Source organism: Onychomys torridus, chromosome 20 (assembly GCF_903995425.1).
Source record: "Onychomys torridus chromosome 20, mOncTor1.1, whole genome shotgun sequence".
NCBI classification, from domain to species: Eukaryota; Metazoa; Chordata; class Mammalia; order Rodentia; family Cricetidae; genus Onychomys; species Onychomys torridus.
In genome coordinates, this window is record NC_050462.1 from 7,330,429 (window position 1) to 7,355,572 (window position 25,144).

At 48.1% G+C, this 25,144-nt stretch overlaps 1 protein-coding gene across 1 annotated transcript in view; it reads right to left on the reverse strand.

The window, feature by feature from the left end:
• Positions 1–25,144, reverse strand: part of Stab2 (stabilin 2) — a 170,214-nt gene that overhangs the window by 19,833 nt on the left and 125,237 nt on the right. The window contains exons 44-58 of the mRNA XM_036170220.1: positions 23,733–23,804; positions 18,645–18,764; positions 17,323–17,370; positions 15,855–15,938; positions 14,270–14,416; positions 13,503–13,643; positions 11,908–11,967; positions 10,556–10,732; positions 9,132–9,221; positions 8,654–8,800; positions 7,065–7,121; positions 5,234–5,363; positions 3,436–3,585; positions 1,958–2,062; positions 750–857 (exon numbers count right to left, since the gene is read on the reverse strand). Of these exons, the coding sequence (XP_036026113.1) occupies positions 750–857; positions 1,958–2,062; positions 3,436–3,585; positions 5,234–5,363; positions 7,065–7,121; positions 8,654–8,800; positions 9,132–9,221; positions 10,556–10,732; positions 11,908–11,967; positions 13,503–13,643; positions 14,270–14,416; positions 15,855–15,938; positions 17,323–17,370; positions 18,645–18,764; positions 23,733–23,804 (1,636 nt within the window). The remainder of the gene's footprint in view (positions 1–749; positions 858–1,957; positions 2,063–3,435; positions 3,586–5,233; positions 5,364–7,064; positions 7,122–8,653; positions 8,801–9,131; positions 9,222–10,555; positions 10,733–11,907; positions 11,968–13,502; positions 13,644–14,269; positions 14,417–15,854; positions 15,939–17,322; positions 17,371–18,644; positions 18,765–23,732; positions 23,805–25,144) is intronic.

Genomic DNA, 25,144 nt, shown 5'->3' on the forward strand with positions numbered 1-25,144 from the left:
CCTCTTCTTTCTCCTGGGGTAAAGAGAGTTGTAGGAGGAGTGTGTTATGGCTTGTCTAACAAGATGGTGGCATTTCCCAGCTCTCTTGCAGCTAGGTATGACATATGATGAGCACCAGCCAACTGGATGGGAGAAGATCTGATTTTTAGCTGCTTTTGGGATGGAGCTCTGCCTCCTCCTCCTCCCTTCTTCATCCTACAGTAGTCTAGGTGTGCTAGCTCTGAAGCTCCCTCCGAACTGTCATACAAGACAGAATAAACATTCGCTTACTTCACCCGAGACTCTGTGTGCCAAGCACACATCTAAGCCCCTGTGGACTGGCCGTTTGGATGCTGGGTGTGATTCAGTGGCAGAGTGCGTGTCTAGCATCTGAAAGGCTCTGGGTTCATGCTCACTGACAGGGCAATGGGGGTCAGAGGATGTGTAATGTCTTCAGTCTTAACTTGTTCATCTCAATGCCGTAGTCAGCTTCTGAATTTTTGAAGCGAGCCTACTTGTTGAATTAGAAAAACACTATAAAAAAACAGGACACCTGGTTTTACAAAGCAATTTAAAAATTTAAAACCATGCTTGAGAGGTAGACAGGGCAATTGTGAGCCAACTATTGATGAGACTGAGTTCTAAAGAGGTCAGGTACTGTTGCAGAGACGCAATCGGAAAGCAGAAGAGTGGAGCCCGGCCAGTGACCACACCCTGCTCCCCTCCGGTGCCCGCCGCCGCCACTGCCTGAGTATGCAAAGAGGACTCACCAGTGCACTTGATCCCATCACCTTCGTAATTCAAGTTACACACACACGTGTTGTTCTCCGTACACGTGGCATGCACAGAACAAGGAGGGATGCACACCGGAAAGACAACTGCAGAGAAAGAGGCCACCCTTTACCCTGTGCCCCGTGGTGCAGTCAGCCTCCCTACACACTTTCCCACGACTCTTCAGATGTCATAAATGGCAGGAAGATGGGGGTGATTAGCCGAGGACTCTCCCACCTCGGAGATTCGGGGATCCGTCTGCTAAGCAGTTCAGATTATAATGCAGAGGTTGCCTTTGGGGAGACTGTTTAAAACTTCATCCCTCCAAACTTGCAAGCAGGGAGGAACCTGGCCAATAGACTCTTCTGCCCTAAGAACATGGGCTACCAGGAGGAGAAGGTTACATTGGAAGAGAAATTTCACTGTCTTCCAAGGGCGCTGCTGAGCTGGGAAGTCTGGAACGTTGGTGATTGGATGGGGCTGTGGTGTGCATGGCAGCCTGAAGCTGACGGGTGTTTAGGTGGGTAGGCAGGGGTGGAAGCAAGGTCAGCCATTCTGTTGGAACCCATGTAAGAGCCTAGTGATGCCCTTCTGACTCTGGGGAGGAGGAAACGTCATTAATTTAGGCAGACTAATTTGGCCTTCACATCTTAGAACAGAAAGACTTGGGTTTCTGAAAACAGAGCATGGACTAAGAGTATAATGGTGACGATAACCACAATAATAATGGAAACAACTGCGTTTGATACGGCAGATACAAACTCCAGGAACTTAAGAGTAACCCCAGCACCCCCTCCCTTGCACAGTGTGCAGTATGTACGAGCAAGGTGAGGGTGGGCTGGCTGAGGCCATTCACGCAGGAAGTAGTGGATCAGGGACTATGTCCTGGTCTCAGGACTCCAAAGACCGAGTTGTCCTGACACCACTTGATTTCTGGCACCATGCGTCTGGGCCTGAGTGCCACCATAGTGAGGCATTCTCATTGCATGGTTTTTAGATTTGGGTAAAATCCTTTCATCAAGTTTTCTTCGGACCCACCAACCTCCCGAGGTCCAGGCCACAGTACAAACCACTGTTGACAGGTGAAGTGGGAACAGCCACGCTGTTATTTTCTCAGCTACTCCTCAGATCCCAGCCTCACTTGCACCCCTCACTAGGGTCCTCTGTAGCCAAGGGCAGCCAGTGGCTGGCCACTCCCCCGACAGACCTGTGAGAGTGTCGCAGAAGCGGCCTGTCCACCCTGTTTCACAGAAGCACTGCCCAGATCCTGTGATTCCCTCATCACACCGTCCATGCTCTGAGCAGCCACAGGCTGTAAGAGAAATCAGAGTGCCCAGTGGTTAGTGACCCGTAGCTGATGTCTGGTCAGCCCACTTACTGACCACCTGCTACTGGGCATAGTCGGTGTTCTACCGTAGTCACTATTGCCCCCCAAATTCCAAAAGGAACTTATCCACAGGCCAGACTACTACACAATTGGAGTATAGGAAAATCACGATAAGGCCCATTTTCGTCGGCCTAAATAGCTTCTGAATGTGTGACAATAAATGTCACAAACGCTGTGGTCACACAAGTAGCATGTCATGGGGCATGTCACAGATGTGAGTGACAACTTAACTGGTGGCTTCTCGCTTGAGAAATCTATTTAAAAAGAAAATTGAAAACCACGCACCAATTCCGATTATCACTTCGGTGTGGCTGTGCCGGCCCATGTCACCATCATCGGCCTCGGCCTCCAAGGCCACTGCAGCCTCCCTGGGGGTGGGTGGGGGTGGGCCTGTCTCAGCACTTGCTCCCTACAGTGTGTGCTCCACAGGACAGTGAGAGCAATCCTTGCAATCTGTTCACAACAGTTCTACCGGCCACCTGGCCCGGCACACTTATGGATGCTGAGTCATTTTCTCTGGTCCAGACTTTCCTGGGGACCTGCAGGCTTCACGGCCTTCTGCCCTTCCCCTGCCTCAGCTACTCCTGCTCTTTCTTGCAGGTCAGGCCTACTCACCTCTGATTTGTGTGTGAGTGCAGTGGTCCCTCACGACACAGGCCACTTAAATGTTAGCAAGCCAGAGTGAAAACTTCAGTTCAGTTGATTCTGAGGGCTCAGTGGCCCCGTGTGAGTCTGTCTGCCAGCACTCCCAGGAGCTCCGATTCTCTGTGTGAGAGGCCTTTCGTTCAGGCCTGTTACCTGCTTACACACCCACACAGCTTTTATGGCTACTTTTGTTTTCTGCACTCTTTGACGAGGGCTGGGGTGCTGTCCCCACCCTCCTCTAACCTGAATCTTAGACAGCTCCAAGTGCACGGCTCACCTCTTCCCACCTTAGTTTCATCATCAACATCAGTTCCTACCTCAAAGGTCGCGCTAAGGATTAAATGCAGAACTGTACATGTCTGCCGCATGACAGGCACATGAGAAATACCTGTAGTCACCGCGTGTGTATAGAATGACTCAGTGAGTCGGGGAGGCTCAGCCACAAGTTCCTTGCTGGCTTCAGGGACTGAGTTTCAGTTGCAGACGTGAGGCTCTTGCAAGGGATGGATACTAGGACTGCGTACAAGGAGGGAAAAGCGTGCAAGCGGAGAGAGATGGAAAGTGACTCCTCCGGGTCGAGTGGGTGGCATGGATGAGGACAGGAAGCATACAGCTACATGCAAACAGGCTAACACAAGCAAGTGGCCACATACGCTGACAGTCAGGCCCAAATCTCCCTGGCCAGCACAGCTCGCAGGCGGTCCCGTTGAATCCGGTGTTGCATTGGCACTGTCCTGTGGTCGAGTACATATCACGGCAGACACCCCGGTTATTACATGGCGTATCTGGTCCTCCAGGGCAGGCTGGAAGAAAATGAAACAGCAGTGACCACACAGCCTCCCAGAGCAGGGCAGTGCAGCACTGCTGTAGACACGGTCAGTTCTGACACCTTCTCATGGTCCTGGGTGTCAGGGCACCTACCTGGCGAGCCACTGGCATCTGGGACCTGAGTATTCTCATGTGTCTCATCTGATGCTGCCTTGGCAGGGCCGTGGGCTGAAATGCATGCTGTAATGCTGGTCAGGAGACCTGGCTTTGAGTAGGCCTGGGCCAAGTCATGAACCTACTCTGAGCTGTTTGTCTGCTAAATGATGATGGTAATGGCGGTGACAGTGACATCTTGCCAGCCTGACCTATACCACATCATTACTGAGAGGATCAGAAGGCATAATCTAAGAATACTGATTTCATTTATTTGACAAAGTCTTATGCATCCCACCCAGGTTGAACTTGAACTTTTGATCCCCCTGCCTCCACCTCCTGAGTGCTGGGGTTATGTGTGCCCCCACACCGCCAATGCTGCATCGGGAATCAAACCCAGGGCCTTGTACATTCAAGGTAAGAATTCCACCCACTGAGCTGCAGCTCTGACCTCTGAGAGTGTCTTAAAAATCTGTAGGGGTAAACAAATTTAACGGTTTCTAGTGGTCTTTTTTTAAGTAGTGTGCTCCACGTTTCAGTGATGGAGGCTGGGAGCTGGGTGACTGGACCTAGGCCAGCATGCGCCCATAGAGTTTGTAGGGTGGTCTACAGTATAGACAACGAGTGGGATGCACATGCAGGAAGAACACCATGGCTTCTGGAGCCTGGGACCTTGGGCTTACTTCTTACTTTTCCCAAGTGTCTATTTTCCATCTATTACAGGGACTGGCAGTGGGGTTGTTATCTGGTCCATGGGAGCCTTCAACAGTGTGCCTACCTAGGGCAAAGTCCAGCAGATGAGATGTGCCTTGTAGGCCTTTGTTAAGCATCGCTGCTGATGTATTCATCACTAGAAGTTATGTCAAGGTTTCCAAACTGAGATCAGACTCCTTTTGACAAAGAGACACCCTGTCACTATGGACTTAGCCCACAAAACCCTATTAGTACATCACTGTTCAAGAAAGAATCATGTCAAAGCACATACAGACATACTTCCCAACATTATGAACATTGCATAGAAACTAGCAATAAATAATATGGCATGCATTTTAAATCAGCAGGGAAAATGTTCTATTCTGATTTTATTACTATTACTATTATTTATTATTATTTCTGCAGTCCTGGAAATAAAGCCTTATACAAGCTGGCCATGTGCTCTACTAAGGAACTGTTTCCCAAGCCTTCTTTTTATTTTGAGAAAGGGTGTAAGTTGCCCAGGCTGTCCTTACATGTACTTACTTTGTAATTCAGCCTGGCCCTGGACTTGTGGTCCCCCTGCTTCAGCCTCCTAACTAGCTGGGATTACAGGCCTGTGCTGTCGGGCCCAGCTGTAGTCTGGTTTTAAACACGAAGGCGGATGCACAGTAGGATCTCAGTAAAACAAACTCTGAAGGTGGTAGTTCAGAGTGCTGGGTTGGGGCATGGGGATCATGAGGGTGGCGTTTACCCACCTCCTTAGAACTTGGGTATTTTTAAAAGCACAGCCTGCCCGTACCCCTTTAGAATGGCAAAGAGAAGGGGTGCCCTCACCCTGACAGTGTGGCAGGAAGTAACCTTTGCAGCACCTGGGGAGCGGGATGACCAGGGAGCACAGCTGCTGGCAGCCTTCCAGGCTCCTCCTGAACGGCAGTGGGTTGTAGAGACAGCTCTGTGTCACACCCTAGAGGGAGAGAGGAGCTGTTCCACTTTCCTCGCTGGGCTGGGCTGCAGGGGCTCCAGCGCCCCCCCCCCCCCAGTGGTGGAGGGTCTTGGCACTCCTGAGGATGAAGACGGGATTTTCTGGACAGGCCAAGAGTGAAGGGGGAGGGCAGAACTGGGGCCCTGAACAGAATTTCTCACCCTTGGAGCTGTTTGCCAACGGAATGATTGCTTGGAGAGGGTGTGGAGAGAGGCAGATTGCTATCACGTATATCCTCAGCAAGGAAGGGGTGAGATTCACTTTGTGTGTGAGGGATGTGTGTGTGTGTGTGTGTGTGTGTGTGTGTGTGTGTGTGTGTGTGATATATGTGTGTGTGTATGTGAGGGACGTGTGTGTATGTGTGTCTGTGTGTATTTGAGGGTGTGTGTGTGTGTATGAGTGTGTGTATGTATGTGGTGTGTATGTGTGTGTGTACCTGTGTGTATGTGAGGGACATGTGTGTGTATATGTGTGTGTGAGGGGTGTGTGTGTGCATGTGTGTGTGTGAGGGACACGTGTGTATGTGTGTGTACATGTAGGGAAGAGGTTGATGTGGGTTTCCTCTTTACTGCCCTCCATCTTACATTTTGAGACTGGGTCTCTCACTGAATCTAGAGCTCACTGATTTCACTGGCTGTACAGTTAGTCCTACGGGTCATCCTGCCTCAATTTCCCAGTGTTGGGATTACAGATACCAGCTTACACTTCTGGCATTTTATGTGAGTGCTGGGGATTGAACTCAGGTCCTCATGCTTCTTAAGCAAGCACTGTACTGGCTGAGCCTTCCACGACCATGAGGGTTTGTCTTTGTAGACGCTTTACTAGTAGAAAGGCCTCGACCTTTGTGTGAGCACTAAACTCATACTTTACCACTGAGCCCAGCCCCAGCTCTTGCCTCTAGATAAGGAATAAAAACAGTACTTCATGAACACCTACTCTGTGCCAACCACTTCGATGGAGCTCTACTTGAAAGTGGTGTTTTCCTAGTGACCACACAGCTGTGAGTTCACTTTGTTCTAGAGAGGCAACACTGGAAGTTCATGTAACTTGGCAAAGACTACTGGAGTCTGTCTCCATACCCATGAACTTCCAGACTTAGCTGTTTCCCTACATGGCTTTCTGATATTTAGTCATAGCTTGCTTCATACCAGCTGTGTGGCCTTGGTCTGATTGCCCTTTTCTCTGAAACTCATTTTCTTATCTTATATACATCTCCTAGCACACAAAAGCCAACAATATCCACTATTTTTATCATTATAATAATTTTCTTTTTTTTAAAGATTTATTTATTTATTATGTATATATCATGTATGACTGCAGACCAGAAGAGGGCACCAGATCTCATTACAGATGGTTGTGAGCCACCATGTGGTTGCTGGGAATCAAACTCAGGACCTCTGGAAGTGCAGTCAGTGCTCTTAACCTCTGAGCCATCTCTCCAGCGCCTCAAGACAGTTCTTATAAGATGGGCAGTAAACTGACAGGCTGCCTGGGTTGAGAACATGCATAAAAACACCATACGGAACACACTGATGGACCCCTTCACAGGTACCCCTCCCCCACTGGAAAACTGAGGTCTGCACATCAAACACACAGTCTATGGCCATACCACCCTAGTGAGTCTGTCCTTGTATGAAAATGAAACGTCCCCATAGACCTCCAGATGTCAGGATTCATAGTCACCTTTGGTTTGCTCCATGGTGGGCATCTGGGTGTAGTGACACAGCTCCCGCAGTCTCCCTAGTGTGCAAGACAAGCAACTTCAACATCAAGAACACTGGCAACCACAAGGAGGTGTCCAGGCTCATGTCTGGACCTGGGGCTGGGGAGATGGCTCAGTGGGTAAAGCGCTTGCCGCACAGGCGTAAGGAGCTGACTTCACTTCCCAGAAAGGACATAAAAAGCCAGGCATGGTGGTGCATGCTTGTCGACCCCCAGCACTGGAGAAGTGGAGACTGGGGAGGCGGGGGCTTGATGGCTGCCTGGATAGCTTAGCTCAATCAGTGAAGCCTAGTTTCCAGGGAGAGACCTTGTCTCCAAAAACAAGGTGGATAGCTTCTGAGCAATGGTACCTAAGGCTGACCTCTGGTTTTTATAGGCAACTGTGTGGGCGTGCGCGCTCTCGCTCTCTCTCTCTCTCGCTCTCTCTCTCTCTCTCTCTCTCTCTCATACACACACACACCTTCATTTTGATTAAGATATGGCTATGATCAGGATTATACAGACACACATACTTCACTTTGTCCTAGAGAATTCTGAAGGTCATTTGGAGGAAGTCCCCTGATATACAGAGCTGGGCCCAGGCTCTAGCATCGAGCAGTGAGGGGCAGGTGACTTTTGACTGATAACTGATACATTGTGAACTTTAGTCTTTATAAGGTATAGCTTAGGGACAATACTTGCTGCCATTTGACCTCTGGGGACTTGACAAAAGAAATGAATTAGCTGGAAGACAGTGCATAGATACACTTTGGAAGTTAAGGCTACACCCGCTAAAACAGGAAAGAATCTTCCTTTACCTTCATTTAGGCTAGAATCCTAAAACTGTGGGGTACTTATTAAATTGTTCAAGAGATGCCAGACACTGGCACTGAGCAGTGATGAACTCTGCTATGGCACCACTTCACCCCAGTTTCCAAGTCCGTACCAGGAGCTGGTGGGGACTCTCATGATTGGGTTGCTGTGGGATCTGATGGGTACCGGGAGCTGGTGGGGACTCTCATGATTGGGTTGCTGTGGGGTCTGATGGGTACTGAGCAGAGCAGCTCAAAGCCGCCATTCATGCGGTGGCACTGGCTGGGTGAGTGAAGCCAGTCATATCTTGTATGGTGGCGGGCCCATGACACAGGTTCATTTAGTGTTGCAAATTGAGTGAGTGGGAAAATGAATGGAGGTATACAGGGTACATATTATACATTACACTGAACCATTTTTGTTAGTTGCCAAGTATGTCAGTTCTAGATGATGTAATCGGGCAGGAACTCAAAGAGATGTTTGCCGAATGAATAAGTGGATGGTGGGTCTGAAAATGAATGGCACAGTAGAAGGCTAACGTTTGGTACCCAGCACTGTTTCCATGGTGATGAAGGAATAATGGGAGGATGGTGGGAAGCAAACCAAGGATTTCTAGGCCTGCAAGTGGCTAAGCAGATGCTTTCTGATTCTGAGTTTGAAGAATGCCATCAATTGGCTCTCAGGTGTCTTGGGACCTGGTCTTATCATGGCCCTTCCTGGGAGCCCATGCTGGACCACCAGGTAATTTTAGAACTGACCGTAACATTGAAGGCAGTGAAAGTGTCACATCGGCCACCCAGGGTGGGATCCATTAGCAGGCAGTCGATGCCATAGGCCACACCCATGTCAAACAGGAGCTCCCGCTGTATGATCCTGCACATTTGTCCATTTAGAAAGAGTTCGCCCTGAAAGACAGAGAAAGAGAGATCAAAATCCCTTCAAACATTTCTTCTTCCCACAGCTTACAATGTGGCCAGCTCCTCTACAGCTCAGAAAGGAGTAAAATAAACAAACACGCAGGGGGTTTCCTGCACCTGTCACAAGGGCCTGGAATGCCAGGGTGTATCAAATGTTTGATAGCTACCCTTAAAGGCAGTGAGGGGAAAAGAACTTGCTGATAATGGAAAACAGAAACACAGCCTCCCTAAACACACCCCAAGACACCCAAACGCCTCTCAAAATGGGAATGGTTGGAGAAGTGTTCTCATGTCATCTGGTCATCCCCAGAACACTCACAATGTCACTGCCGGTCCCACACTTCACACTCAGCTCTGAACCTTGCAGTGTCTTCCAGGAATCAGACCTGGGCAGGTCTGACGCAGAAGCCTGAGGGAGAGGAGCCATGTTAGTACCTGCCCTGGGGCTCCAGGGCCAGAGGAGTTTGCCAGCAAACCCAGTTCAGGGGTAAGATTTCTATTACAGTAACTCTGCTAAAGCAACCAGGGTTAGGGTGACTAGGGCTTTCTAGGGGCTGGGAGTTCCTCCGCTAGGCACAGTCTGTACCAGCTGGGCCTCTGTGCTTGGGCATCCTGGAAGAGGCTGTCTAGGTTTATGAAGGCAAGGAAAGGATGAGTGGGCTTAGCTGAGAAATGGTCCAGGGTGGCTTTATGTCCTGAAATGTGCTCCTTTAAAAGTCATAGGAGCTAGCCATTTTGGCATATGCCTCTAATCCCAACACTCAGGAGGCAGAGATGGCAGATCTCTCAGTTCAAGGCCAGCCTAGTCTTGTCTACTTAGTGAGCTCCAGGCTAGCCAGGACTACATAGTGAAACCCTGTTTCAAGAAAATAAAAATATATCAAAATGATATAAAATCTTGACCCCAAGGACCTTAGAACGTGATCTTATTTGGAAGCAAGGTCTCTGCAAATACAGTTAATAGTTAGGCAAGATGAACTGACCCTGGAGTAGGGTGGGCTCTTCGTACAATATAAACGATGTCCTTGTTGGAAGAGGAGAATACCACAGAGGGACACTGAGACACAGGGAAAGTATGACTGTGGGAAGATGGAGGCAAACTGCATGGATGCGCCTGCAAGCCAAGGAATGCCAGAGAGTGCCAGAAACCACCAGCAGCCCTGGGAGACTCAGGGGACAGTCTTCCCTTCAGAACCACTGGAAGAAATGACCTCGCCACGTTGATCGCAGCAGTCTAGCCTCTACTGCTGGCAGGAAATGAGTTTCTACAGTTCTAAAGCACCTAGCCTGTGGCAATCTGTTATGCAGGCCCAGGAAGTCATGTGGACGTTGAGTGACCTGAAGTCAGGGCACTGGCATCTTGGAGTGGATGTCTTCATCTTGGAGTGACAAGAGTCACTGAGGACTCAGAGTGACTGCCAAGTCTCTACATGGTCTGGCTTCATGCCCCTACATGACCAGGACAATTGGCTAGTTCACAGGGCTGACAGCTGATTGCGTTAAGATGCATTAAGTCATTTGTGTAGGGACATCAGAATCAGGAGTGGTAGAGGACACCTGGAAAAGCTCGAGGGGACCTTTTTCAGCTGCCATTCTGCCGTATGAATAGGAAGGTAAAAAGGCAGCACACAGTTCACAGGGCAGAGGGGCTGAAGCTTCCCTCCTCCCCAGGGAGGCATGGGGACACATGTCATGGGGCCTCAGGGATAGACAGTATCTTCCTCTGGGCATTGGAAAAACTACCCTGGAGTCTCGGATCACGTGGAACTTCAGATACTCCTTCAGCTTGTCTTTGTTGTCTTCACTGAACAGGAAGTCCTGTTGCTCCTGGGGTATGGCTTGGAGGGCTTTGTCCGTGGGCCAGAAGAGAGTGACTGGGGTGTGGATGGGGTCAGTGATGACACTCAGCAAGCCCGAGTCCTGAAACAGAGGTGTCATCATCCTTACTGTGCACACGCTGTGTGGTGAAGGCCCTCCTTTCAGGCAAAGGGCCTCTCTGAGCCAGTCTCTCCATGACCTGAACTGTGGCTTGTCAGGATTTCTGAAGGTCCCAGAGTGACACAGACAGAAGCTAGAGCACTGTGCCCCAAGCATTCTGAACCCCATTTTCTTAAAAAGCAACCCAGAAGCCAGGCGTTGGTGGCACACGCCTTTAATCCCAGCACTCGGGAGGCAGAGCCAGGCAGATCTCTGTGAGTTCGAGGCCAGCCTGGTCTCCAAAGCAAGTTCCAGGAAAGGCACAACGCTACACAGAGAAACCCTGTCTCAAAAAAACCAACCCTCTCCCCCCAAAAAAGCAACCCAGAGAGTTAGAATCTAGGCTTCTGTTAGTAGGAAAATAAACCATTGAGTATCTTATTTTTGATACTACTTCTGTCCAAATATTTTAACTTCTCAAGACTAGCTTTTATTTTTTCCTCACATTTCATTAAGAAAAACTTATACAATACTGAGCATGTATGTTTGCTTATAAAGTTTTGAGATAAAATGTACCCCAAAGAAATGTCAAGATGAATAGGAGAAAAACTTTTGAGAGCCTTACGAGGTATGGTAACATCCCATATATTAATTTTCCCTGTGAAGTCGGCTTTATGACCTTCATCAAGCCCTTGACAGGCTTGTTAGTTTGCTCTAAAACTGTCCAACCAGACCCTGCTGAACAGGTACATGGTGACTATAGAGTTTTGGGGATGGCTATGCGGACAAGGATTACTCAGTTTTAACGTCCTTGGATAGTCTTATTTAAGAAATATTTATTATGTTTATTTAGTTACTGGAAGGTATAGGGGTCAGAGGGCAGCTTGTAGGAGTTGGTTCTTTCCTTCCATCGTGTGAGTCCTTGGGATTTTCATTTTGAACATGTTGAACTCCCATTTCTAACCAGCTCCCTAGAGAATCTGACACTCAGATCTTTTGGGGACTTAAGGACCTAATGTGGAGATTATAGACCATGCTTTGTTGGGGAACCAAGGTTCTTGGAACTCTTTGGAGACTGGTCAGTGGGGGTGCCTCTCTCAGATATAAACACAAGCAGACCTAACAAAGCAGAGTTCAGGATGGGCTGTTCCCCAGTTCTCTTTCCCTTTGTGTTTTACCTGTATTAGCTTGCTGAATCTGGTATATCCATGGTTCATTGCCACTGTAGTAAGATTCTGCTGCAAAGATAAGAAAGGGCATAAAACCTTTCATCTTGCAAGTGTGCCCAACCATTTGACATTGCGACATGACATCGCTATCTACAAAATTCATACTTGAGAACTGTGCAGGGAAAGCTGGACACTATATCTTCCATGAGTGGAGGATGGCACCTTCCTGACTCTTATTCAAGAGACAGAGATACAAAACCAAATCTAATATCATAAGTAAGTCTGTTATTTTGTGTTGGGCCACATTTATGGCTACCCTGGGACACATCTGTAGGTTGAACATGCTCACTTTAGACAGTTTACCAAGCTTTAACAACCCAACTGTATACAATAGCAGAAACACAGCAGGGGCTGGGCTATCCACTGGCTCATTAGCAACCATAGCAGCTTTCTTTTGCCCATGTTTTTCCACATTGCAGAGACTAGAAAGCTGGACACAACATTTTCCAGACTCCCTTGTGGCTAGAAGCCCACAGGCAATGCAGGGTCAACCAAACCCAAGCACTGTGGAGATCTGTTGGTGGAAAGGAACAATCTGAGGTGCAGCTAACAAGATGCTAGGCCACCTGGAGCACAATGGTGTGGATGTGAGCAGTTTGGTCTCTAGACCCCTGGGAGGAGAGGTTGGAGAGGTGGAATCTGAGCTGTAACAGTCAGAATGGCCCTAGGGTAAAGTTAGAGGTCCTTTGTTTCCACCTGTGTATCATTGAATTAGACTATGGCCTCCAACAGATTTATTCATATACACAATATCTTAAGAAACTCCTTTTTAGAAGTGAGGTTTAATGGATTCTGCTACCTGCAATGAAGGAGAGCAGCCAATACTAATGATTAAAACAAAGTGAACTGGGCCTGGTGGCTGAGGCCTGTAATATTAGTTACTTGGGAGGCTGAGGCAGGAGAATGAAGTTTGAGGCCTATCTGGGCTGCACAATGAGTTTAAGACCAGCCTAAGCAAATTAATAAGACCTTGTCCCAAAACAGAAAATGGAAAGAGGTTGATTTTGTACTTCAGGAAGAAGGCACTCACCTACCATGTACAAAGCCTAGGTTCAATCCTCAATATTAAAAAAAAAAAACCCAAAAAACCAAGAAATAAATAAGAGAATAAATGAATAAATAGTTAAAACTGTTTGTTCTGTCCATTAAGAGAAAGTTTTATTTCAGGTTTAGCTTTAGGGATATGTAATTATCCAGCTTCCCTTCCTGCTTTTCTCTCTCACCCCGCCCCTTCCTTCTCCAAATCTATATAAGATAACGTTCCCTTGTGGACACTAAAGAAAAACATAAAATTAATTATTTTTAAAAATTTTGTTAGGAGATAGAGTTTTACTATATTGGCAAGGCTGGCATGAAATTCCTGGGCTCACATGACCTTCCTACTTGAAGTTGATGAGGAGCTGGCACTGTGGCACACACCACTGCCCCCAGCATTAAAATCCATGGGCTGACTTGAACAACCTTTGTTTGAAGCGGCAGCATGACAGTGCAGCTGAGCTGACAGACAGACATCACATGCTGGAGGGGGACAGTGGGGTACCTACCAGAACCTTGCCTGAAGCATCTTTGGGGGTGACAAGCAAGTGTTGGGGAGACAGCCATTTGTCGATGACGTGGATGACTCCATTGGTGCTGATGATGTCACCGGCCAGGACTTTCGCCTTATTGTTTATGTACACGGTATCCTGAAGACAAAGGAAAACCGTGAGAGGCAAGAGCACAGAGAAGCCACTCAGAATCCTTTCCCACAGGATGGGTGCTTCTCTGGTGTGCTCATCATCAGGGGCAGAGCCTGAAGGTCCATGTGACCCAAGCACACTGTTTATTATGGTCCTAGAAGGAAAATGGAGATGACAATACAGTTTTCACCTCTGAGGTTAACAGCAAATAATGTGTGATCAGCCAACCTGGCCGGTTGCTTATTTCAACACAATTCTGAAAGCTCACAGAATAAACAGCTCACAGCTGGTTTCTCATCAACGTGTCCGTGACATCACCCATCCTCCACTCCATCTGTGCTATCTGGAGCTGCCTTGCCTCTGAGTCTGAATTCCAATTCAACTGTTTTTTGCTATGTGACTTTGAACAAGCTCCTTAACCTCCTTGAGCTCAGCGTCTGTACTTGGAAATTGAGGACAATGTTGGTATTCCCATCATGGGGCTACAGGACAGACTGGATCAGTGCATGTGAAGTCCTTAGCACAGTCCTACAGTAGAAATCACTCAGTGGTTACCGTTGATGCTGTCACTCAGGAGGGGAAGTCAGATGTGGAGGGTGAGGATAGCACCTTCCCCAAGTGGCTGTTCTTACCTGAGAGACAGAGATGGAGATCGGCTCGCCCTGGAGGGTCACAGCATTTGTGGTCACTTTGAGGTTCTCCAGCAGCAGCTGTTGGCAGGCGACCACGTGATACCGAAGAACCTGGGACATGAGGCCCTGCTGGTCCCAGTCTTTGATCTGGAAAAGAAGCCAGAGAGGTAGGCCAGAGGCAGGAGCCTGTTGCTAGAACCTTCTTTCTGTCTCCTCGTTCCCACACTCTGAGGAGCTAGTGTCTGCTCAGGCAAGAGGGTGAAATCGTAGGTGGGAGGGGTCTCGAGGTGGCTCTGGGCCAGCCTGTCACTGCCTGAAGGATGCCAGCGTCCAAAACATTCTACAGAAAAGGACTTTGCTGGGAGACATGGTAGGAGAGACCATAGAGGGCCTTCCTAGAGAGGAGGCAGGAGTAAGTCTTCTGGATCGGAGGCTGTGGTACATTTCTATTTGGATTCAAAATACAAAGACTCCAATTATGGGTCACTGTAATAAAAAGCTCACAAAACACCAGGCAGTGGTGGTACATGCCTGGGGAAGGTGGACTGAGGCCAGCCTGGTCTACAGAGCAAGTCCCAGGACAGTCGGGGCTACACAGAGAAACCCTGTCTCCAACGATAACAACAACAACCCCATAAAACCTTTTCTCCCTCCTTTGAGGCTTTAAGATAAAATAACCAAAGGTCAAATGATGTTAAACATTATTCTTGTGCCTTTGCTTTGCTGCCACCTAAAATATATGTATATAGAGAGGGGCAGTGTGTGCAGTGGCTGAGAACAAATCCCTCCTCAACCATCTTCCAGCATGGGACTTTAGCAAAGTTACTTCCCTCAGTGTTCTCCACTGTAAAATGGGGATGACATTCAGCTATAGGCCTGACAGTATAAACATGGAATACATGTTGGCCAGGCTCTGTTCTGAGTGTGGCTGTCTATGGAGATGGATACATGATGGCCAGGCCCCGTTCTGAGTGTGGCTGTCTATGGAGATGGATACATGATGGCCAGGCCCCGTTCTGAGTGTGGCTCTCTATGGAGATGGATACATGATGGCCAGGCCCCGTTCTGAGTGTGGCTGTCTATGGAGATGGATACATGATGGCCAGGCCCCGTTCTGAGTGTGGTTGTCTATGGAGATGGATACATGATGGCCAGGCCCCGTTCTGAGTGTGGCTGTCTATGGAGATGTTAGTTGTTTAGTTGTATTTAGGCAATCTCACATAGGGGGATGAATGACAGAGCCATGAAAGCTCTGGTCTGGTAATTCTTGCAAGTCAAGAACTATTTCAATCCCTTTAGCTGTGAATCTTTCCACTTTTTTTTTTTTTTTTTTTTTTTTGGTCTCTAGAGAGTTTGGATTCTTTGATCACTTGAGACTTCTCCAATTTCCTACACTGTCTAGAAAGCCTCTGGCCAGTGGTGCCCCAAACCCAAAGGCCTGTCAGGGACCTTCACACACACAAGCAGCCCCTTCTGCCTCTGGTCAGCTCTACCTGAGACTAAATGTCTTGTTCACAACATCACCACGGTGGGCTCCAGGCCACGCCTTTCCCCAGTCCCTCTACAGTCCCAGCCTGGTGCTCACCCTGGGCTCCTGACTGAAGGAAGCAGAAGACGGCACAAACACAGTGAAGGGGCCGGGTCCAGCCAGCTCTTGGACAGCATGCTCCTGCAGGAAGGCAGGTGGGGCCATGTGTCATTCTTTCAGAGACAAGCTTAGTGGCTTCTTCTCTCACAGACACAGGGTGAGGCTCAAAGATAGGCCAGAGTCAGTGTTTTGCCGCAGACTCAAAGTAAACCAGATTCTATGCCATCAAAGTCGTACTTTTTCTAATTATAAAATTAATATGTGGCTATTAGATAAATGCTTCTGAAAGCAGAGGTCACAACCCTACCCATTAGCCCTATCAAAGATGACTCCAGCCTTTGCTCTCCATGTGACAGTCATACACCGTGATAATCACATAACTGTAGGAACCAATATGGCTGACTTGGCTGTGTAACTGTCTGCTTGCCTTCCTAAGACTGTAGGGCTACTGTGGTGTTTGCTAGTTTCTCATGCCTCATCTTTCAGTGCATCTGGGATTTCTGTGGAGGGTTCCCAGAAGGCCAGCATGCTTTCACCTAACCAGCTGTCCCACTGTGAGAATTACTCTTGACTGTCAACTTAAGTGGGTTAAGAAGCCCCCAAGAGATTGAGAAGCACACTTCTGGGTGTGCCTGAGAGGCCGTTTTCATAGACAGAGGAGACGCTGAGGTCTCCTAATGGACGGGTTACCTCCTCCAGGGACCCATGACATGCTGGAGGTGAAAGATTGGAGGTGGGGATGGGCTGAGTAGGAGAGCTACCCTGGGAGCTGCTCCTTCCGGGATGGGTATGTCTAGCCTGTGTTCTCTGCTTCCTCTTTGCTTCCTGTATGCCATGACAAAGTTCCTCTGCCACATGCTCTGTCTCACACTGGCCCAGAAGCATAGAACCTTGCAAAAGCTATCCTCCACTGGGTTGTTTCTGTCAGGTGTAACAGCTGGGAACAGGTAACTCACACACCCGATAATGTCTCTCTCCACTTCTGTGATAGACATTTTCATACACAGTCATTGTCACTTAGCTATGGGATATGTTCTGAGAATTGTGTTCTTAGGCCACTTTACTATTGTGTGACTCACACAGCACAAGCCCCACTCATGGTAAGATCCCTGTATGAAGTATTCTTTCCTACTGTATTTTTACTGTACCCTGTCAATGTTTAGATGTGATGAGAGCCACAAACACTAATGGCTATGTGATTGCTTATACCTAAGACTTGAGAGACAGAGTTCACACATGGCCAGCAATGGGGCTGGTGCCACAGATCTTAGTTCTAGACTTTCTTCTGCCCTCTATGACTTCAGAGGCTATAGCTTTATCTTCTATCTTGCTGGAGACCTGGCATGTTGATGTATTTATGCATACACGTATATACACATAGATAGTATATGCACACATATTCTAGTGGTGGAAATTGAACGCAGAGTCTGAGACATGCCTCAGAAGTAGACAAATACTCTCTTACCTGCAACTGGAAGAAATACTTCGAAGTTGTTGAGTCCTTAGAAAGTTCCTGCAAAGATAGGGAAATGTCACTTGATCAGGGACTCACACACAATAATATAGAGTTGTATGTGACAATTCGGTGGAAAGCCACGAGATGGCTCTCTTCCAGCCTCACTGAGGGGCTTGTAGCTGATGCTCAGGATGTCTGAGCGACACACTGAGTCCCAGGTCCTTTCTGGAATCTTATCCAATTTATGAAAGAAAGATCCAACCACTCCTCAAGGCACAGAACTCTACAAGCATTTCAAAAGAATCTCAAGTCTTTACAAAACACACAAACATAGTTGAGATCCTGTGAAGGTCAGTTATTGTTTAAGGCCGAATTGGCCTCCCTGCAAGAATGTTCAATCAGTCAGAATGCTTTGGCCTCTCTTTAACAATTTTCTGAGTGTTTGTAATCTGTAGAAACCAGAAAGTTTCACACTGCCTCTTCCTCTATCTTCAGTGTAGGCAGAATGGGGCAAATGGCATGTATGCACACGTGCACGCACACACACACACCATAGCTACACCACACATCCCCCATACTCCACACCTTCCCATATACCACACACATAAACACACACCCATACACCCACATATACCACACATATACCATAAATATACCACATACCCCTATATACCATATATACACATCCCATATACTACACATCCCATACACCACAAATATACCATATACCACACACACATCATACATCACACACACATATACCTCATATACCATAGACACACTCCATATTTCATACATACCATACCACATATCCACACACTACACATAGTATGTCATACACAGTCACCACATTCTATATACACATGCCACATCACACACCATACATCCACACTCACATTACATCACACACATGACACACACAGTCACCACATTCTATACACCCACATCAGATGTATCATACAAACTACACACATCTATTCACACACCAACCCAAAGCATAGCAATGCTTTGGCATTACCTCATGCTCAGTGTTTTTGGCATCCACCATCATTTAATTTTCAATTTAACTTTGTAAGAACTTTATGGAGCTGGTGTCCTGTCATTTTCTTTTCCAGATTCGGAGGGATGCATAGAAAAGTGACATCACTTGCTCCGAGGCACAGTGCTCCTTCCTGGCAGAGCTGAGTCCAAACCCAGGATCTCTGACTTCAGAGCTTTGTCAGTCTTAGCTGTATCTGCTCTTCTCATTGCAACTGACTTACAAGTCCCGGGGAACCTGGACTCTCAGCAATCTGGGAAGCGGAGTTGACTCCTTGGAGACGTGTTGTTACCTGGTAGATGCTGCTGCGGCAGGTGAGTCCATCTCCCTTGTAGTTCTGCTTGCAAGTGCATATCCTTTGACCTTGTCCGGTATGATTGCAGGTGGCAAATGGGCTGCAGCCGCCATTATTCTGATAAAATTGCCAAGAGGTAGAGGAGGGGCTCAATTGGACCAGTACATTTGCCAACTTTGTTCATATTTGTTCTGAAATTTATATTTTGAGGGATGTGGGTATAGCTTAGTGGTAGAATACTTGTCTGGCATGTGCAAAGTGCTGGGCTCAATCCCTAGCAACACACACACACGTGCATGTGCAAACACACCTACACATACCACACACATATTTCTTCTTTCTCTCCAACTTTGATCAGTTTTATCGGCTTTCCTGAACTTGCCTTACAGACCCTTGGTTGTTGGCCATTTATTCAGGCAGCTTCATATCCCAAGATGGCAGGTTCATATAACCAGCTCTCCAGTTCTCTATGGATAACTACCCTTCATGTTTGACATTTCCCACCTTTAGGCCAAACTCTGATTGGATCATAGGAAAGATGACAAAAAGCCAGTATAAAAGAGAACCCATTGCCTTGCCCTCAAGAGCTATAAGATGTGAAAGAGGAGGCTAAATTACAAAACGCAGCCAGAGTGAGCCTCCATGGCGGCATCTGCATGGGCTCTGAACCGGAACAGATACCAGTGAGGAAGGAACATGGACCCAGGAAGAGAAGCTCCTGTGAGGAGCAGAGGAGCTGCTCAACAGGCTCAACATCCCTGCCGGGAAATCTTCCTTTCCTCCACACTCTTGTCCAAAAACATTTGCTGAGTATGATGCTTGTCAGCATCCCAGATTCCATCCCCAAGGGGATAAACTTCCATTTGCTGCTTAGAAAAGCAGACTCCAGGGGACATGAAGCTTCCAGCAATGACCCCAGACTTTGACAGCTGCAATACCCAGCATGCTCCAAGGCCACACAGAGGTCCTATCTTGTCACATCACTCTTGATCTCTGCAACCCTTCAGAGGCCTAGGAGCCCTAGGGCATCCCTCACCATGAGGGCCCTTGCTCCGTGGGACTCCTTCTTGTCTTCACAAAGCCTTTACCCTGGCACCAGCACCATCCCCGGCACTGTGTGCCTCATGGAGCCTCTTCTCTCCTTGTGGAGGTTTACAGTCTCCCTCCCTCTTTCCTTTTCTCCCTCTCTTTCTATCCACCCTCCTCTGTCTTTTGCCCTCTCTCTTTTTCCTTTTCACTCAGCCCTGTTATGATACACCAAGAAGGCCTGTACCACCTACTGGCATCTTGATCCTGGGCCTCTGGAGAGTTAGGATTAAATTTCTGTTCAAGTTACCTGGTCTCCAGGATTCTGTGGGGGCAGCACTAAACAGACAGGTGTTTTGGAACCGAAGAGTCTCCCACAGAAGCCCCGTTGCCTGGCTCTTGGTGGTAGGACTAGGGAGAAATCCATGGTTCTTGGGCAGCTCCTTTGCTTGCTACTTTGCTTGCTTATCCCACCCAGTGTTTAGAGAATTTTTGCCTTTTGCTTTGAGTGAGTACTATCATTTAAAAACTGGAAAAATTTACATTAAAATTTCTGTTGTTCTGGCACAGCCAACACTGGCTGGCATTGCTCTGAGCAACAGAGATCTGAGGCTCTGGAGATGGTACTCATTAGAGAAGAACCACGTTTTCCATCTTCCTGCTGTGGTCCCTGTCCAGTCCCCAATGGCCCTAATGACTGGAATTGAGAGCTAATTCCTGAACACATACATGCTTCAAGAGGACAGCGAAAGAGCCTCTGGACCTCCAGGGCAGACATCTTTTGGCCAATACAACATGGAGGAGCTGCTGTCAAACAGCCAGCTGGAGGTGTCATAACAACAGTCCCACATCCCAGCTGCCTCTGTGTCCCAGCTCCTGTTGGGCCTCACGGTCATTTCACGTAGAGGACACTGCTCTCTTGAGCTTGCCAGACCCAAACAAGGAGAAGAAGTCCTCTTGGTTCTCACAGCACCAGCTGGAAGCGCTCAGGCAGGACAAGCCATCAAAGCATTTGGTCCACAGTGTCGGCCCAGGGTTAGACACACACGGGTTCGGGCACTGGTTGTATCATGTACTAGCTCCATGATCTCTGATAAGGATCTTTACAGAAGAAGTGTCCCACTCCAAACATGTCTGGTCCTTAAGCCCCAAGTCACCTGTAATTGTGACCTTATTTAGAAAAGCACTTAATGTCATTAAGGGTCTTGAGATGAGGCTCCTTAAACCCACACGTGTGTGTGGAAGACAGAAGGCAGACATGGAGGTGAGGAGGGCCAGAGACTGCAGCTGCAGGCCACCCTATCGAAAAGAGGCAAGGAAGGGTTCTGCCCGGGCTTTCAGACGCATCCTTGCTCACACTGATTTTAGGTTTTAGCCCTGGAGAATCATACATAAATTTCTGTGCCCTGCCTGTGTTAAATTTTACAGCAGCCCCTATTGTGATGGTTGGTTTTAACAGTCAGTGTGACACAGTCTCGAATCAACAGGAGAGGAGCCTCAGTGAGGGGCTGCCTAGATCAGGCTGGCTGTGAGCATGCCTACAGGGGATGGCTTCTTACAAAAGCCATTTGTTTATTTTTATGTGTATAGATGTTTTGCCTGCATGTACGTCTGTGTACCACATGTGTGCCGGGTGCCCAGGGACTGGTGTTGGATCCTCTGAGACTGGAGTTGCAGACAGCTGTGAGCTGCCATGTGGGTGCTGACATGACACCCTGGTCTTGTGAAAAGTAAGTAGTCAGTGTTCTTAACTGCTGAGCCATCTCTCTAGCCCCTATGGGTGGATTATCTTGATTAAGTTAACTGAGGTGAGATGATCTGCCTACTGTGGGCGGAGCATCCTCTAGGTAGGTGATTCTGAATTATATGAATGGAAAACGGTGAGCTCAGCACAGGAGAACATGCATTAGCTCATTGCTGTCTGGCCTTGGCTATGATGTAATGTCACCAGTTCTCCCAAGCTCCTGACACTGTCATTTCCCTGCAGTGATGGACTGTGACCTGGAATTGTGACCCAGATGAACCCCTTCTGCCCTAGTTTGCTTTGTTGGGGTATCAACAGGAAATGAAACTATGACGCCTAGGAAAATAATTCATAGCTAGTAAACTATGGGTTAGTCAGTACTGCAAAATATTATTTTAAGGTGTGTTACTTTATTTATGTTGCACTTGTCCAACTCTGTGAAGCTGTGTTACTGTGCCTGTCTAAAACGCCTGATGCTCTAATAAAGAGCTGAATGGCCAATAGTGAGGCAGGAGAGAGAAGCAGGCGGGGTTGGCAGGCAGAGAGGATAAATAGAAGGAGAAATCTGGGAGGAAGCAGCAGCAGCCAGGAGGGCAGACTCCAGGGGCCAGCCACCCAGCTACACAGCCAGCCATGGAGTAAGAGTAAGATGTACAGAAGTAAGAGAATGGAGGAAAGCCCCGAGACAGGATAATTAAGGAAAGCTGGCAAGAAACAAGCCAAGCTAAGGCAGAGCATTCATAATTAAGAATAAGCCTCCATGTGTGATTTATTTGGGAGCTAGGTGGTAGGCCCTCCCCCCAAAAAAGAGTAAAAAACAACAAACAACAAGTTAGTCCTGGTCCCACTGGGTACCAGAAGAATTAAATGAGAGAAAGCATGGAAACCCAGATGTCTAGAGAGCAGCACATATCAATGTCATGTTGATGCAGAGGCCTGGATGACCGAAGTGTCCCAGATGTGACATGCCGGGGAATGAAGCTTACAGACCGTCTTACTTCACTGGAGGCATGGGCCTGGGGTAGGTTGAACAGCAGGAGACAGCTTGTCTAGTTTCAGACCTAGCTCCTACTGGGTTAGTACAACATGGAGCTGGTCTGTAGTCAAAAGTCATGGGAAAACCAGAAGAAATGTTCTGACAGGTGATGGAGTCTGCTCACAACAGGATTGCCATGAGGTTATGTTTGTACAGAGGTCATGGAGTTCATGTGCCTGGGTCCTGAGATCTCTCTAGCTGTCTACTGATGAGGGGCAACACATCTGAGCTAAGGTAGGATAAAAATTCTGTGTTCTCCTGGGCACATTCTTAATAGCATGGAGGTAGCTTAAGCAGGAAAGACACAAATCTGGGTAGTAGAAACAATGCTCAGGTGTGTGTGTGTGTGTGTGTGTGTGTGTGTGTGTGTGTGTGTGTGTGTGTAAAAGATAAAACTGACAGCTGGCTTCTCTATGAATGTGGTGGATTTTGTTTTGTTTAAACTAATTGATGTTAAGGGCTGTTTTAGGTTTATAGGAAAACAATGGAAAGTGCAGACATTCCTACAGCGACACCACCACTCCCTGGCTGTCCGCATCATAACAGCTTGCATTGGTTAGTTGTACATCTGTTGGAATCGAGGCACTGATATTAAAGTCCATCGCCTGCATGCTGGCCCACTCTTGCTGGTGTATGTTCTGTGGGTCTTGACAAATGTATAATGTGCCCAACACTAAAGCTTCCTTAGAGTCGTTTCCCAGCCCGAAGTACTCCTCATGTCTCCCTTATTCACCCTCCCTCTCAACTCCTGGCCACGGATTGGTCCCTCCCGGCCCCTGCAGCTTTTCCTTTTCCACAACCTAGATTCTGTCAGGGTCACTCTCAACTGCCCTTCTCTTCTTCCCTATTCGGTAGGTAAAGAAAAAACAAGAAGCAAACAACAAACTCAGGCAATAGGTCAGCATTCCATCACCCAGTCATTGTGGCTAAGCAAGCAGATTTTGAGCAGGACGCTAGGGCTTGTTAGTTGACTCCTGAATGCTTCTTAGCGCTCCCTATACTTTGGGATACTAATTAAGCTGGTTTGGGGACACTTGCATCAGATGAATGCCGGACCAACTCCGAATAACTAGGTCCCTCCCTTCAGAATCTTGTAGCCAAGGGGGCAGGCTGTGGGGCAGCAGTCTGTTCTCTCCAGTATGACCATGGCACACAAGAGGAGAAGTGAGCCTCATTACCCAGAAGCAGCTCTGTGATTCCAAGGGGAGAACACTTGGCCTCTGTATTCCCGAGAAGGTAGGAGAAGGCTCCAAGGTTACGGGCCCGGAAGCATACTCACGGTTAAACAGACATCGATGAGTGTGCAGGCCTTCCCATCTCCAGTGTACTTTGGCAAGCAGTTACAGACGGCCTGTTTGGGAGCAGAGGCAAGTGGTCATTTAACAGCAGGTTAGTGCACTGGGTCTCAGACTGGAATTTGACTGTGGAATGGAGGCATGACAAGGAACTCTTCCTCCCTTTCTTCCTTCCTTCCTTCCTTCCTTCCTTCCTTCCTTCCTTCCTTCCTTCCTTCCTCTGTTCCTCCCTTTTCTCCCTCCCTCCCTCTCTCCCTCCCTTCCTAATACCAAGTCTAGTATACTTGAGTTCTAGAGCTCACAGACATCCCATCCTTATTGCCAAGATGCCTTCTCTTTTGATGGGAAGAGAGCTAACCTCTAGTACTGTCTTATCCCCAACAAGAAGGAACTCAGACACCAGTGCCAGCGTAGGCTGAGGGGAAGGCTTTGCAGCTCCCGGGATACACACAGGAAAACAAGCCGCCACACCCATTCCATGGACAAGGAAGGCGGTGGAGCTTGAGGAAGGGGATGCTGTTTGCAGGGGGTTGGGAACAGGCCCCCACAGGCCTGATGGCCACTTGTTAGAACTGGAATCCGCAGGCAGCCAGCCAGGGCAAGCTGGGCACTTCCCACTGACTCTCCTCTTCTTTCGCCACCGGCCCCACCTTGCCTAAGCCTTCCCCAACAGGCCTAGCAGCTGTCTCATCTCGGCTGGGGTGGGAGTCTGAGAGCTCAGTTCACCATCGCTGCCTTCTGGGTCTGCAGGAACACTGTGAGAGGCCCCGGGGCCAGAAACCTTACAAGAACAATTTCTTCATTCCATGTCTATAGGAACTCTATTGAGATGTGAAAATATGTGAGATGTGAGTAAAAGTCCAACAGAGTGTGCTGAGACTTTCTGATGATTAAATGTACACACAGACACACAGACGCACACACACACACACTCACACCCTTCTAAGTTTCTTTTTTTAAACTTAGGGAGTTTTAGGCACCTGCTTGATCTGCCCATTGAGGGACATAGCGCTGCAGTCTCCTAAGAGGCTCAGTGAGCTCCAAGGGACATTTCTTGGGTATCTGACTTCTTACCCGGGGTCATGATGCACTGCCCTGACTAGTTATTTTGTGTGTTTTCCATGTGTCTGGGACTGAGAGAGGCAGAGTGTGGGTCTTTGCTCCTCCGTTGCCCCTGTATCCTTTTGCTCCATGACCACCACCCCTTGCTAGACTCCTCTTATTTTCCTACTCCCCCAAATTCACTTGCCCCAGGGTAGCTGCACAACTGTCTGTGCTGGGGGCCATATCAATGCGGAAGTCTGAACTGTGAGCTCCTGGCATGCATGGCACAGTGCCCTCCAGAGCCTGGAGCCAAAGAAAAATGGGAGCCGTTCTGGGGGTCAGAAAGCTGAAA